The 15098-nt window shown below is 42.8% G+C and overlaps 1 protein-coding gene across 1 annotated transcript in view; it reads right to left on the bottom strand.

Moving 5' to 3' along the window:
* LOC121289841 (catenin alpha-3-like) overlaps window positions 1-15098 on the bottom strand; it is a 1845970-nt gene that overhangs the window by 1066775 nt on the left and 764097 nt on the right. The window contains exon 8 of the mRNA XM_041209732.1: window positions 294-374. Within this exon, the coding sequence (XP_041065666.1) occupies window positions 294-374 (81 nt within the window). The remainder of the gene's footprint in view (window positions 1-293; window positions 375-15098) is intronic.

Below are 15098 nucleotides of genomic sequence, written 5' to 3'. Positions count from 1 at the left end.
AACATGGTTGACTCACAAGTGCCATCTGAAGTGACCTAGTAAGAAAATAGTCCACTACGACCTGTTCAGGGCATCTAGGGATTGGCAATAAATGTCACCCCCTCAGAACGAATTTTAAAACAATTTTCTATGTATCTCTGTATAGCATTGTCAGTTACAGAGCTAGAAGCTGAAGTTTCCCATGACGGAGGCGTGTTTATTTTCAAACATCATAGTGGTTCTGGATACTGTCTTTATCATTAGTTGATCAGAACCTTATAGGCTCATTCTGTCACTATGGTTGAGAGAGATACCTGTCTGCGGAGGTGCCTGGTCTCCTTGCACAGGTCTTCAATGGCAGCATTCACAGTGTCGTTAGTCTCTTTGTGTTCAGCCTAAAAAAAGAGAAGGAACATCTTGATTTTTGTATCGCAAAAGCACCCAATTAAAAGGGGCCTTGATTCAAATAGGCAGGATTCGAGAATATTAAATTAACCTGTGATTTTGATAATGCAATGTGCTCTGCCAGTTCAACAAAAACCATGCTGCTAGAAAATATCAGTGAGTTTGCTGGCACACACTGTGAAGCATCAGGAGGATTAACTATACAAAACCTTGTTTTTTAAAAAAGTACCACATTTAACTGGCACCCCCAATGGATCAAATCCCAGAAATTAGTTCATATAACACTCAGGGTTGAGTCAGTCCCTATTTATTAGTGGCAGCTTTCTGCCCTGACACCAGTCAACAACACAAGTCAAAAAATGGCACCATGGTACAGTGGCCTAGGGGTTTATGATACTACACCAGAAGTCATGGGCTCAAATGTCATCAAGGTAAATTATAAAACTGGATTCAATTTATCTGATCATTTGCCCTGAATTTTACTTAAGGGATGGGCTAGGAGGCAGGGTGGGTCCCCTTAAATGGCAAGGGAAGGGGAGGGATGTTTCCTTCCCACCATTATGGCCTGACACACCCTGGTGGTCTCCCTGGAGGCTCAGGGTGCCATCCTCCTCATCAGGCAAGCTGTGTTCTACAGTGCAACCTCCCAGTGGTCACCCCGCAACATCTCCACCAGACACACCTCACCCCTCACCGAAGCATGACTGACTCTGGTGCCCCACACCGCATTTAGCTGTTTGGTAGGGTGCCTGCTCCCATGGTGTCCTCTCTGCTGGGTACAATCCCAACAATGGTCACCACTTCAGGTGGCACTGCTGGGACAACTGAGCTCTGATTGCTGGCAGCTCTCTGAGGTGGTCAGCCATCTTTTAAAGGGCCAGGAAACACATTGGTGATTAATTTGTTGTTAGAGGGTGAAACATTTGGCTAGGGGGGTTCCACAAACAGCTGAGGCAGGGCTTTCAGGCTTATAATCGGAGATCCCTCCTCACCAACTAAATTCCAACCCTTATGGGCAAGTAAGATTATTGTCAAAATCCAATAGTTCACTAATGTCCCTCAGAGAAGGAAACCTGCCACTATTACTTTGGTCAGGCCTACATGAAACTCCAGTGCCTCACTGGAACAGGGGTAGGCCATTCAGTCCCTTGGGATTGTTACTTGCTTCAACTGCACACACTTGATCCATAACTATTGACACCAACAAAAGCCATTGATCCTGACCTTGAGAATCCCCTATTGGCCCAGCATCCACAGCCTCGTACAGCCGAAAGTTCCAGATTTCTACACGTGATGCAAACAAAAAAAATGCTTCCTGATTTCACTCCTGAATAGCCTAGGCCTAATTTTAATATTGTGCTCCCTGGTTCTGGATTCCCCCACCAGAGGAAATAGCTTCTTTGTATCCACTCTATCAGAACATTTAGTCATATTAAAATACCTCAGTTAGATCACCCTTCAACCTTCTAAACTCAATGGAATGCAATCTAAGTTTATGCTACCTGTCCTTTTAACTTAATCCTACACACCCTCCAGGTTCACAATATCCTTCCAAAACTGAACACAATATTCCAGCTTCCCATTTAAGATGGAGTTGAGGAGAATTTTCTTTCTCTCGGAGGGTCATTAGTCTGTGGAATTCTCTTCCCCAGAGAGCTGTAGAGGCTGGGTTGTTGAATATTTCTAAGGCTGAAATAGATAGATTCTTGATTAACAAATTTACAGGGGACAGGAAAGTAGAGTTGAGGCTACAATTAGAATTTATCAAATGGTGGACCAGGTTCAAGAGGCCAAGCAGCCTACTCCTGCTCTTACCTTGTATGTTCGAATGACCAATACTCTGTAAAACTAAAACATTAATTCCTCACTTTTGAATTTCAGCCGACAGACATAGAGAGCAGATTCCATTGGGTTCCCTCTGATCTCTGATTACTTTTTGTACCTATCCACAGTTATTCCTGTGATTTGTGTACCCATCTAAATCTGTGCTTCTCCACGGTTCCTAGCCTCTCTTGATTAAAAAAAAACTTGAAAAAAAATCTTGTTTAAAAAAAATTCCGCTTTGTTTTTTCTAACATCCAAAACTGACGATCCCACATTTCCTAACATTAAACTCCATCTGCCTTTACATAGTTGATTCAATACCTTCAGGGTTGCTAAGGCTGGAGTGTCACTACACATCATGAATAAATAAAAAAACATATTCTACAAATGCTTCCTGTATTCATGTGAAATTTCTCTCTCTGTATCTTAATGGAGATCTTAACCTATTTATTTTAAATGGTTATATGCCAGTGCTCACATATTGGGCTGAATTTTTGCAAGGGTGAGAACTGAGGCAGGCAGGTGGGGCCCAAAACTCCTAGCCACCAGCTGGCATGCCTGTTTCCCAGAAAATGTTAGAAGAGTTAAAACCACTTCTAACTTCTGAGTAACTATAGTACTGAACGCACCCATCTCTCCGCCCCCCTCCCACCCCCACCCCCGGGTCTCTATCCATGCCCCTGACACTCCAAGGGATCCCCTGACTACCACCCCACCACCCCCCCCGATTGCTTTCCCCAAACCCCCAACTACACCCCCACCCTCCTGACTACACCAACGCCCCCAACTACCCCCCACCACCGAATACCCTCCCCACACCCTGACTACCCCCGACACCTCCCCATTGCCTACCCCCCCACTGGCTACCCAATTTCCCCCACTGACCACCCAACCCGACCCACTGACTACACCCTGCACTGACTATCCAATCTGCTCACTGACCACTGCCCCTGCTGAATTTACCCCACTGACCACCCGACACCCCCCATTGACCACCCCAGACTGACCACCTGAGTCCCCCACCCATGACAGGTCACCCAAGCCCCACACCCCCAACCCTCCAATCCTATCCACTTACCTTGCAAAATTATCTTTCCCTGGCTTCTGAAAGTGCGCTGGTCCTTTAAACTTAACTGCTTTATGGGGGTCACCTAGCTCAATAGGCTGGACAGCTGGTTTACAACACAGAGTGATACCCACAGCATGGGTTCAATTCCCATGTTGGCTGATGTCATCCATGAAGGCCCTGCCTTCTCAATCTCACCCATCACCTGAGATGTGGTGACCTTCAGGTTAAACTTACCACCAGTTACCTCTCTTTAATGAAAGAGCAGCCTATTGCCCTCTGGGACTATGGTGACTTTCAGTGCTGTTATAAAGGGGGTGTGGCTTCCTGACCTCTGACACATCTGTTCTTGACACAAGACCTTGCGCTCACACTGTCTTCACCTGGCCTGAGTCAGGAGGTCGGATGAGAAAGGAGAGCGGCTCCCTTTCAGTGGGTGTAACTAGAAGCGGAGTGGGAATCCAACTTGATTGCTACTCCTACGGAAGTTATGGACCATACGTTTTTCCAGCCCTGCTACCTTGGAAAGCTTCCACATCTTCTGCAATTGCCAGTCTGTTGCAAGTGAATCATCATCCTTCTCTGTGAGGACCATTTTGTATGAAAGAGGGTGAAAGGCTTCATTCTGATCCCAGCACCAGTCAGTGGGTATGGTAGATGTGACTGGCTTACACAAGTCTTAGTACAATCAGTTGAACCAACATCAAAGTGGGAACAGCTCACATTCGAATCATGAAACAACAGCTAGAAAAGGATTTTTTTTTCTAAATAATGAATGGGAACAGTGAAAGAAAAGCAGAGGTAAAACAGAACAAAAAGTAAAATGAAAGAAAATGAAAAGGAAAACCAAACCAGAGAAGCTACTGAAAAACTGAAACAAAAATTTTCTAGAACAAAATCAACAATTTTAATATAATAAAATGTCCCAAGATGCTTCACAGGAGTATTATATAACAAAATATATCACCAAGCCACATATTAGATTGGATTACCAAAAGCTTGGCCAAAAACATAGGTTTTAAGGTATGGGGTAGAGAGGCTTAGAGGTTTAGGGAGGGAATTCCAGAGCTTAGAGCCCAGCCAGTTAAAGACATGGCCACCAATGGTGGAGCAATTAAATTTAAGGATGCTCGAGAGGCCAGAATTAGAAGAACGCGGATATCTTGGAGTGTTGTGGGGTTGGAGGAGATTACAGCGATAGGGAGGGATGAGACCATGGAGGGCTTTGAACACAAAGGTTGAGAGTTTTAAAATCAAAGCGTTGCTTGACAGGGAGCCAATGTTGGTCAGCAAGCACAGGGTTAATAGGATAAGGGGATTGGATGTGATTTAGGACATGGGCAGCAGAGTTTTGGATAACCACAGTGTAGAATGTGGGAGATCAGCCAGGAGTACATTACCACATCATCTTGGGCTGGGTATCCAGTGTGAGTGAGAATGGATCTTGGCTTTGAACTTCCCAGAAGCCTGAATTTTGGGCCTTATTCCCCTAAGGAAGTGTGAATGCTCATCACCCGGCAACAGTATGGGATAAAATGAGTACTCACTTAGACAGGTGCTGGATAATTAAGGAAAGACAGCATGGATTCATTAAGGGAAAATCATGTTTAACTAACTTGCTGGAGTTTTTTTGAGGAGGTAACGGAGAGGGTTGATAAGGGGAACACTGTTGATGTGGTGTATGTAGCTTTTTAAAAGGCATTTGATTAAGTGCCACACAACAGACTTATGAACAAAATTCTAGGTTGTGGAATAAAATGAGAGTAGGCACTTGGATAAGAAATTGGCTGAGTAACAGGAAACAGAGAGTAGTGATAAATGGTTGTTTTTCCAGATTGGATGGAGATTTGTAGTGGAGTTCCTCAGGGGTCAGTGTTAGGATCCTTGCTCTTCCTGATATATATTAATGACCTGGACTGTGGTGCATGGAGCATGATTTCAAAATTTGCAGATGATACGAAGATTGGAAATGTTTTGAACTGTGATGGGGATAGTCTTGAACTTCAAAAGGACATAGACATATTGGCGGATTGGGCAGACAAGTGGCAGGTGAAGTTCAATGCAGAGAGGTGTGAGGTGATTTCTTTTGGCAGGAAAGATATGGTGAAACAGTATAAAATAAAGGGAGAGCCTTTTAAAGGAGATGTAGGAACAGAGGGACCTCAGCGAATAGGTCATTGAAGGTGGCAGAGAATGTTGAGAGAGCAGTTAATAAAGCATATAGTATCTTAGGCTTAATTAATAAGGGCATTGAATACAAGAGTAAGGAGGTCATGTTGAACTTGTTTTTGACACTAGCTAGGCCTCATCTGGAGTACTGTGTCCAGTTCTGGGCAGCATACTTGAGGAAGGATGTGAAGGCATTGGGGAGAGTACAGAGGAGATTCACAAGAATGATTCCAGGGATGAAGAACTGTAGCTATGAGGACAGATTGAAAAGGTTGGGACTCTTTTCCTTGCATAAAAGAAGGCTGGGAGGAGGCTTGATAGAGGTATTCAAGATCCTGAGGGGCATGGACAGGGTAAATAGTAGGAAACTGTTCACATACAAGAGAACATAAAGAATTAGAGGGCACAGAATCAAAATAATTGGCAAAATGATTAATTGTGATGTGAGGAAAAGGTTTTTTTACCCAAGAGGGGTTGAGACCTGGAATGAACTTCCTGAAAGGGTGGTGGGGGCAGGTTCGATTAAGTTATTCAAAAGGGAATTAGATTGCTGCCTGAAGAGAGAGAATGTGCAAGGTTACAGGGATAAGGCAGGGGAGTGGGACTAGGTGGAATGCTCTTTCAGAAAGCCGTGCAGACTCGATGGGATGAATAGCCTCCTTCAACACTATAAAGATAATTGATACTGTGATACTGTGAACAAAATGCAGAGGAAAGACATTGAAAATCCAACCTTCTCTTCTTGCCATTTAACTAAAGAGCAATTATCCACAAGCTGATAGAGAAATCCCATGAGGGAAAGGGAAATACAAAACATTGCTTTGCAGTGACATAATCACTAATTGCTCCTACCAGAGACAGCTTAATTTTTAAAATTTGTTCATAATACGTCAAACAGTAATTGGGACTAAATTGCATTAATACATAGCTTTTATTTTTTAGGAAAATCATACACCAGGGTCTTGCAAACTGAGTTGTTGCCCATCTTTTCCAAGTTTAAGTTTCACAGTTAACAAAATGGAAGCTAAAGTCACACTCCAGTGTACAAGCTTTCCAAGATACTGTTGGTGAATGCTGGTGTACATTCATCGCCACACAACTACAGCCAGATTGCCAGTTCATGTCACACCCATCAGCCTACTAACACTGTGAGAAAGAGGAATGAAATTCTCCAGAAAAAGGGATTGTACCTGATCTTTCAGCATCAGGATAGGACCTGGCCCATGTCCAACAGGGGTAACCAAGGCTGAGAAACTTAGAAGAAAAGAAACTAGCTTTGGTACTGAATGGAGGATTTGCATTTATAGAACGCCTTTCGCAATCTGCAGATGTTCCAAAATGCTTCTCAGCCAACGAGGTGCTTTTTGAAGTGTTGTTACTGTTGCATTGTAGGATGCATGGCAAACAGATTGCCCCCCAGCTAGCTCCCACACACGCCTGTGAAACCAGATAATCAGATTTTAATGATGTTGGGTGAGGGACAAATACTGGCCAAGACACTGGGGAGCACTCCACTGCTCTTCTAAAAATAGCGCCATGGGATCTTTTCCATCCACCCGAGAAGGGCAGATGGAGCTTCAATTTAGCAACAAGATTTCCAATGCCTTTCCCCTGCACTCTGTTGCCAGGTGATGAGCGTTCATGCTTCCTTCAAGGAATAAGGCCCAAAATGCAGGTTTACTGGAGTTTCAAAGCCAAGATCCATACTCACTCACTGGATTCCCAGCCCAAGACATCGTGGTAATGTACTGACCTCCCAAGTTCTCCAACAGTGCAGCATTTCCCTCAGTTCTGCACAGCAGTCTCAGCCTGGATTACGTGCTTAAATCTCTGGATTTAAGCCAATGACCATCTGATTCTGAAGTGTGTTACTATGACTGACACTATGCTGTGGACAATAGATTTAAATCTACATGATGACAGTCTATTAATAGAAATGCAGAAGGCAGATTAAAAATAGTGCCTTGACCTCTCAGCTGGGATCAGTGCAGAGTAGCTATCATCCCTCAGGCTATAAAGTGCACTGAGGTCCAGTGGTCTTCAGAGCACTGAGGCAAAATCAATGTTATGAGATTCATATGGAAAGCTGGGAACTAGCCACAGATCCACAATACTTGTCTTCATTTGGGCACTATTCCCTTACAACAAGGGACAGCCAGTGAACTTAGGTTATTTAGAGCAGGTGCAGCCCCAGAGTAAAACCAAAGAATAGATTCACTGTCATTCAGCACACCCGAAGGGTACGGTGGGGCCAACTACTTAGCAGGATTAGGCTATTCAGCCCTTTGAGCCTGCTCCACCATTCAATAAGATCATGGATGATCTGGTTGTGGTCTCAACTCCACTTTCCTGTCTGTCCCCCTTGACCCCCTTGTCTGTCAAAAATCTGTCTAAATGAGTCTTGAATAAATTCAAAGATCCAGCTTCCACTGTTCTCTGGGGAAGAGGATTCCACATCCCAACAACACTCTGAGAGAAAAGATTTCTCCTCATCTCCATCTTAAGCAGTCGGCCTCTTATTCTCAAACTGTGTCCCTTGGTTCTAGTCTCTCCCACAAGTAGAAACATACTCCCAGTTGTAAGGAAAATATAATAATTTTTGTACTGTTATTGGAATTTATTATAGAGCAATAGTGTGGTCTATGTTTATGTATGTGTGTGTGTATGAGAGACTTAATTGAATTAAAGGCAGTTGGTCTGAAGGCTTTGATGTGCCAGAAGAGAAGCTAGGTTTGAAATGTTAAGTAGCTAAACATTGCTGGAGTTTTAGAACGTGAGGTTTAAAAGGAAAATTTGCATTGTTAGATAAACCCAAGTAGCGAATTTCAAAGAGATGGTAAGGTGTTACATCTAGCCAACATAGCTTAAGCCAAACAGTGTGTTTATTTTTCCAAAAGGTTTACTGGTAAAATTGGTATTATGAAAGATTTTTATTATTCGAAAAGCAGAGTTGAAAAGAAATATTGGGACAATGGGATTTACATTGAAAAGAGAGAAATCTATATAAATGAGATGAGGTTATGTGTAGGAAAGAGGGAATTTTAAGATCTAACAAGTGTGAAAAGCCTCCATCCGCTGTGCCCAAATTGCTGTCTGCAAGAACTGAAGTTAAGAAAACTGACTTTGAACATTCCTGTCCAGGGTATTGTGTATTGCTTTGCCCGGGTCTGTTAAAATCTATTTTCTTTTTACTGTTGCCTTAACAGAGGTGTAACTGGGAGTTAGATTAACTAGGGGAGCTAGGACTTACCATAGTAGTAACTTGTAAACCTATGTATGTGCTTAAAATCATGTTTTGCTTATTAATAAAGGTTTAATTTAGTTTTGTAGGAACCTATAAAACTCGGTGGTCTTATTACTACTGAATTCAAGGCATGCATCTCGAAATAAATACAACTTGTGAAATAGTTGTGACAGTTGTTTCAAGTTTCCCTCTGGGATTTGAACAACTCAGCATTTACCATCCACTGTGCCATAACACCAATATCTACCCTATCATGTCCCCTCAGAACGTTATATGTTTCAATAAGATCACCTCTCATTCTTCTAAACTCCAATGGATAAAGGCCCAACCTGTTCAACTTTTCTTCATTAAATAAGCCCCCAATCCCAGGAATGAGTCAAGTGAACATCCTCTCAACTGCTTCAAATGCAATTATATTTTTTAAAGAGACCAAAACTGTACACAGTATTCCAGATGTGGTCTAACCAAGGCCCTCTACAGCTGCAATAAAACTTCCCTGCTTATATATTCCAGTCCTCTTGCAATAAATGCCAACATTCCATTTTCTTTCCTAAACTGTAGCTGCATACTAACTTTGTGATTCCTGTACAAGGATACCCCGATCCCTCTGTACCCCTGAGCTCTGGAATGTTTCTCCAAGTGTGACCAAGATAACTGTCACACCCAAGTACAAGCTTTCGGATCAGATAGAAGCCACTGTAATGTCCCCAAAGTCACAGTTCAGTTCAGGAGAGGGACTGAAGTTGCCACTAGGATCAAAAGTCAAAGGTTAGTACCTGTGCCTGAGTAGAAGGACAGGCCCCAGAGTACCAAGATAAGTTCTAAAGGACATCTCAAGCACTGCAGAGGGCAGGGTCAATGCGCTCTGACAATTGGGGATTTGGGAAGAAAATGATCCCTTTGGTCTTTAGTGTTGCCCATGAAGAATGCATGGAGGTGATTCAGGTGTTAACCTACCTGAAATGACTCATTGGGCACCATCTCCAAATACATTCAATTCAAAACCCTTCTCCTGATCTACAATTCCCCACATATCCTTGCCTCACTCTGCAAGCTACTTCCACATGCTCCATTCCTCGGACTCCAGCCTTCCTTACATATCTCCCTCCCTTCAGCCACCTTGGTCCTCTTCTCTGTAATCCTTTCCTTAAATTCCCTTTGCCCTCATCTCTCAATCTCTGGCTGTTGTTAAAGTCATCCACTGATGGTGGAATGAATAAAATTGGGAATGTGCAAGAATTGAAACAATCAGTATCATCCATGTTTTCACTTTTGTAACCCTTGTACACGGCTTTTTGTCCATTTTCTGTGGTGACTCACTCACATACATGTAGACAGCAGGAGAAGAAAAGCATGTTATGGAAGAGGCATTTGTCCAGATAGTGGGAGATCACTAGTATCTCAGGGCAAATATACTCATACTCCCAAGTCTCAATTCTGTTTTATTACAACTATAAGGTCATCCTTGCTTAGAACTTTAGACACTTACAGCGCAGAAGGAGGCCAGTCGGCCCATTGCATCCGTACCAGCAGAAAAGAGCTACCCAGCTTAATCCCACTTTCCAGCTCTGGATCCATAGCCCAATAGGTTACTGCATGAATGCATATCCAAGTGCTTTTAAAAATGTCACCAGGGTTTCTCTCTCTGTCAACCTTTCAGACAATGAGTTACAGCTCCCTTCTGGGTGGAATAAATTCCTCAACTCCCCTCTAATCCTTCTACCAGTTATTTTAAAACTAAACTCTCTGGTTATTGACCTCTCTGCTAAGGGAAATAGTACTTCCTTATCCACTTTATCACAGCCCCTCATAATTTCATACATCTCAATGAAATCTCCCAACAGCCTCCTGTGTTCCAAAGAAAACAACCCCAGCCTATCCAATCTTTCCCAATAGCTAAGATTCTCTATTTCTGGCAAAACCCTCATAAATCTCCTTTGTACCGTCTCTAGTGTGATCGATCACCTCCTTCTTGTAATGCAGTGAGCTGTACACAATGTTTTAGCTGTGGCCTATCCAGTGTGTTATACTATTCTAGCATAACTTCCTTGCTCTTATACTCTAGGTCTCAGCGAATAAAGGAAAGTAGCCAGTTTGCCTTATGAACAACCTTATCTAACCAATTGTGTTGTGGGCATGCACATCAAGGTTTTTCTGTTCCTCTACGCTTTTCAAAATCCTACCATTTATACTAACATATGAAGTAGCAACAGGAGTAGGCATCATGTAGTGCATTCCCTTAGCTTATTCATCATCATTGCCTCACACTTGCCAGGACTGAATTCCATTTACAATTTCCCTGCACAGCTGACCAGTCCATTAATATCTCCCTGCAGTCAACAGCTTTCTTCCTCATTATCAACCACACAGCCAATGTGTATATCATCTGCAAAAACATCGTAATCATGCCCCCAACATATACATCTAAAGTATCAATATATACCACAAAAAACAAGGGATAGTACTGACCACGCAGAACCCCACTGCAAACAACCTTCCAGTCACAAAAACATTCTTTTGCACTCTGCCACTGAGCCCATTTTGTATTTAAATTGCCTCTTTCCTTTGGATCCCATGGACTTTTACTTTTCTAACCTGTCTGTCATGCAGGACCTTGTGAAAAGACTTGCTAAAATCCATGTAGACTACATTAAGCAGAATCTCTCTCATTAACACTCCTTTTTCATCCTCAATAAACAGGGAGTTGTTATTGCAATGGGTGAATTCAGCAGGAGGAGGACAGGTTAGAGTGGCTCAAATAATGGAATGGATTTGGAAAGAAGTCACATAGGAACAAGTGGAAAATACCTTTGTTATTGATCTGGTCAGGCCGAAGTGAGATCAGCTCAGTAGCCCTGAGCAAAACATTTTAATTGACTATCTCTTGTTGGTCCAGAATTTGCTGGAAAAATAAGGGCAAGTTTAACGTGAACGGCATTATTAGTTTGTAAATAACGCAAGCAATTTGTGGGACTAGCCATAAATTGCTTGACAATTTGCACCATTCTACTGTTAGCCATGCTATCAGAGTTCACAGTCAACATCCCAGTGAGTTTAAAGAAATCAGTGATAAAAACAAAAAAACTGCGGATGCTGGAAATCCAAAACAAAAACAAAAACTGTCGAAGGGTCATGAGGACTGGAAACGTCAACTCTTTTCTTCTCCGCTGATGCTGCCAGACCTGCTGAGTTTTTCCAGGTAATTCTGTTTTTGTTTTTGTTACAGAAATCAGTGTTAAATTAAACTAGCCACAGTATGATGACAACTTAATGACATTGGGACACTTTTAATTACAGGATTTATGTTCCCACAATGCCACTCATCTCTCCGTACATAAAGGGACCAATTGAAACTGTGGAGTATTGTTCCTCAGGTAATAAATTGTTCCCATACGAACATACAAACTAGGAGCAGGAGTAGGCCACTCGGCCCTTCGAGCCTACTCCGCCATTCAATAAGATCATGCCCAATCTGGCTGTAACCTCCTGCCTACCCCCGATAACCTTTCACCCCCTTGTTTATCAAGAATTTAGCTACCTCTGCCTTGAAAGCATTCAAAGACTTTGCTTCCACTGCCTTTTGAGGAAGGGTGTTCCAAAGACTCACTACTCTCTGAGTCACTACCTAAGACCCTCTGATTCACTACCTCCCAGAGATTTTTAAAACCTTTATAAAAGGATCTTATTTTTCCTCTTTTTTCCTCTCTCTTAATCCAACCCTTCTATCTCTCGATTTCTCTTTCTGAACTTGAGTTACCTCTAATTTTTCCTATTTTCTTTGCGGTCATTTCTCGGTTTTCTGCTGAAATTGCATCCTGCTCCAAATTCCAGCATTGGGCAGCCAGACCTGCCCCTGCCCTGTTCAGCCAGGCATGGAAATGTGTATGACTAAGAACAGTTAGTAGCGAGATACCCTCAAACCGGCACTAGTGAAAAGGCAGTGTGCTGCATTACCCAGCCCACCCAACAAAAGGAATCATAGGCCCAGACTTTCACACCTGGGTTGGGTGCACAGAGTTAGGGAATGTCCTGGTTCAGTGAACCCGACCTTTAAAAATGGTCAACTGCAGATCAGATTTCCGGTTGGTGGTGGTGGTGGGGGCGGGCAGGGGGCTGCGGGCTGAAATAGTGGGTAGCCCTGTAATGATTGCGGAGGCTGCCAGGTATGCACAGAGGCGGGCTGCCACAAGGCCTGCTTCAATGCTCTGGCACTGTGTTCAAATAAATTAAAAATAATAATAAAACAAAAAAAATCCCTCCAACCCTCACCTCCCCCCTCATCCACCTACATGCTCCCTATGCCCCATACATGCCAACCTATGCCAATTCATGCCCCCATGGCCCCTCACACCCCTATGCCAACTTAGTGCCCCTGACACTCCTCATTGCCCCAATACCCCAATGCCAACTTAGTGCCCTTCTACCCACTCCTATGTCCCCCACACCTCTATGCCAACTTAGTGCAAACTCATGCCAACGCACTTGACACTTCCTGGACTGCTTTGCCATGTTTTATAGCTGTTTGACAGTACCTTTACAGCTGGATAATTCCTTGCCTGCTGGACAGCTCTTTAACAGTTCCTTGACAGGGATGCTCTTTAACAGTTCCTTGACAGCGGGACAGTTCTTTTGACGGCTGGGTAATTCTTTAACAGCTTCACAATTCCAATCAATTTGCACATAAAAAGTGCATAACAATGTTCACTTTTAATAATCCCAAAGGGTGCTCTACCTCTCCTAAAGGGTGCTTTACCTCTCCCAAAGGTGTCCAAGGACCCTATTCAAATGGGTACCTTGCCTCTCCAAAGGGGTACCCTGGCTATCCAACACACCCACCAAGTTCATACCTCCTCTTACCTGTTCTATTCTGCACATTCTGGATTCCACACTCCTGTTCTTCTAAAATCCCACCTCAGTGGAGGCAGCTGGAAATTTAAATAGCCAGCTGCCTCCACAAATCATGCTTGTGCAAACCCCAGCCCAACGCCAGTCCCACCACCCCTGTGAAAATGGGAAATTCCGGGTTCATGGGCAGAACTTAGAATTTTCGGCCATTTTTGGGATTTCCGCCCTGACGGACAGCCTCTCCATTGTGACCAATTCCCAGATTCCCAGGTTGTAGAAAGTGAGAGGGTGCTGAACAAACCAAATACCCTATCACTCACTATCTGTTCATTTCTAAAAGGATACCCACCTCACATAATTTAGTTGGTTTAAGGTTGTTACATATTTCTGGATAAATTTAAAAACAATCAACCCATAACTAAATCAAAACTTGCATGCAAACAGATGTAAATGTTCTGAAAGTAATGTTAGGCATAAATAGCCTCCTTATTACACTCTTACTGTATTAACATACAAATTGTTCCAATCTTTAAATTATTCTATGAATTCCTCACCTGCCTTGCAAAAGTCTCTTCCACTTGTTTACTTTATCCGCCTGGATTTGCACTGAAAATTGAGTGTCATGGGAATAATTCCAATTATCATACGACTCTTTGTATTTGCCACATCTCATTAAATCTGGTGCATCATAAATTAGCTTCACTTAAGTGAGTGAATCCCAATTCACATTCCAATGTGCATTTGATGGAGCTACTCAGGATGTTTATTGTCCTAGTTATTAACTGGGGTCAATATTATATTATAATACAAAGCACAGGAAACCCCACTAATCGACGAGGTCTAGCAGATACCAGTTGCCTTGTGAAAAGTAAATTCCACATACGGTTCTTTTTACTGTGCTTAACCTTTCACAGGGAGTCTGTGTAAAGGTTTCAACTTCAATATTCAACATATTATTGACACATCAACAATTCTCACAGGAGCAGGAGCAGGATCACTTGTGCAAATCAAACTTAAGATCAGTAACCCTCCAAAACTGACCTAGAGTCTCCGGGGTTTAAAGATTAATCTCCAGAAAACAGTTGCATACAATCCTGAAGAAAAGTTATAGCATAGGGACAGTAAAAATTAGTTCTAAAAATAATCAAAATGGGAAACACATCAATTTGGTAGAAAGCTCAGGTTCACTGCATTGGGTATCGAAGAGTCTCCTTGCCTTCCAATTAGTGTTGGAAGACGGTGTACCGTGAGGAAGGGCCTTTTAGAGGATTGATGGTGGAGGCGTGCGGGTGAATCAATCGGAGGTCTCATGTCAAAACCTCCAGGAATATGTCCAACCAGAGTTGGCAACTCAAATCAATAGGTGCATGTAACTTCATCAAAGGATATTTTGGAATAGAAATTAGTCCAGGCTCATTTAAAGAATTGACGCAGAGAACGCATATACAGAAAGGCATGAGGTCAGCTGAAAATTCTGACTGTCATCTTCGCAACCATAGACAGCTCAATCTTTGAGCAATGATCTTCAGGTTAATTGATAGAGGGGTGGGTGGGGTCTGGGTCAGA

The sequence above is a fragment of the Carcharodon carcharias genome, chromosome 17, assembly GCF_017639515.1.
Source record: "Carcharodon carcharias isolate sCarCar2 chromosome 17, sCarCar2.pri, whole genome shotgun sequence".
Lineage (NCBI taxonomy): Eukaryota > Metazoa > Chordata > Chondrichthyes > Lamniformes > Lamnidae > Carcharodon > Carcharodon carcharias.
This window is presented reverse-complemented; position numbering and strand designations above follow the sequence as displayed.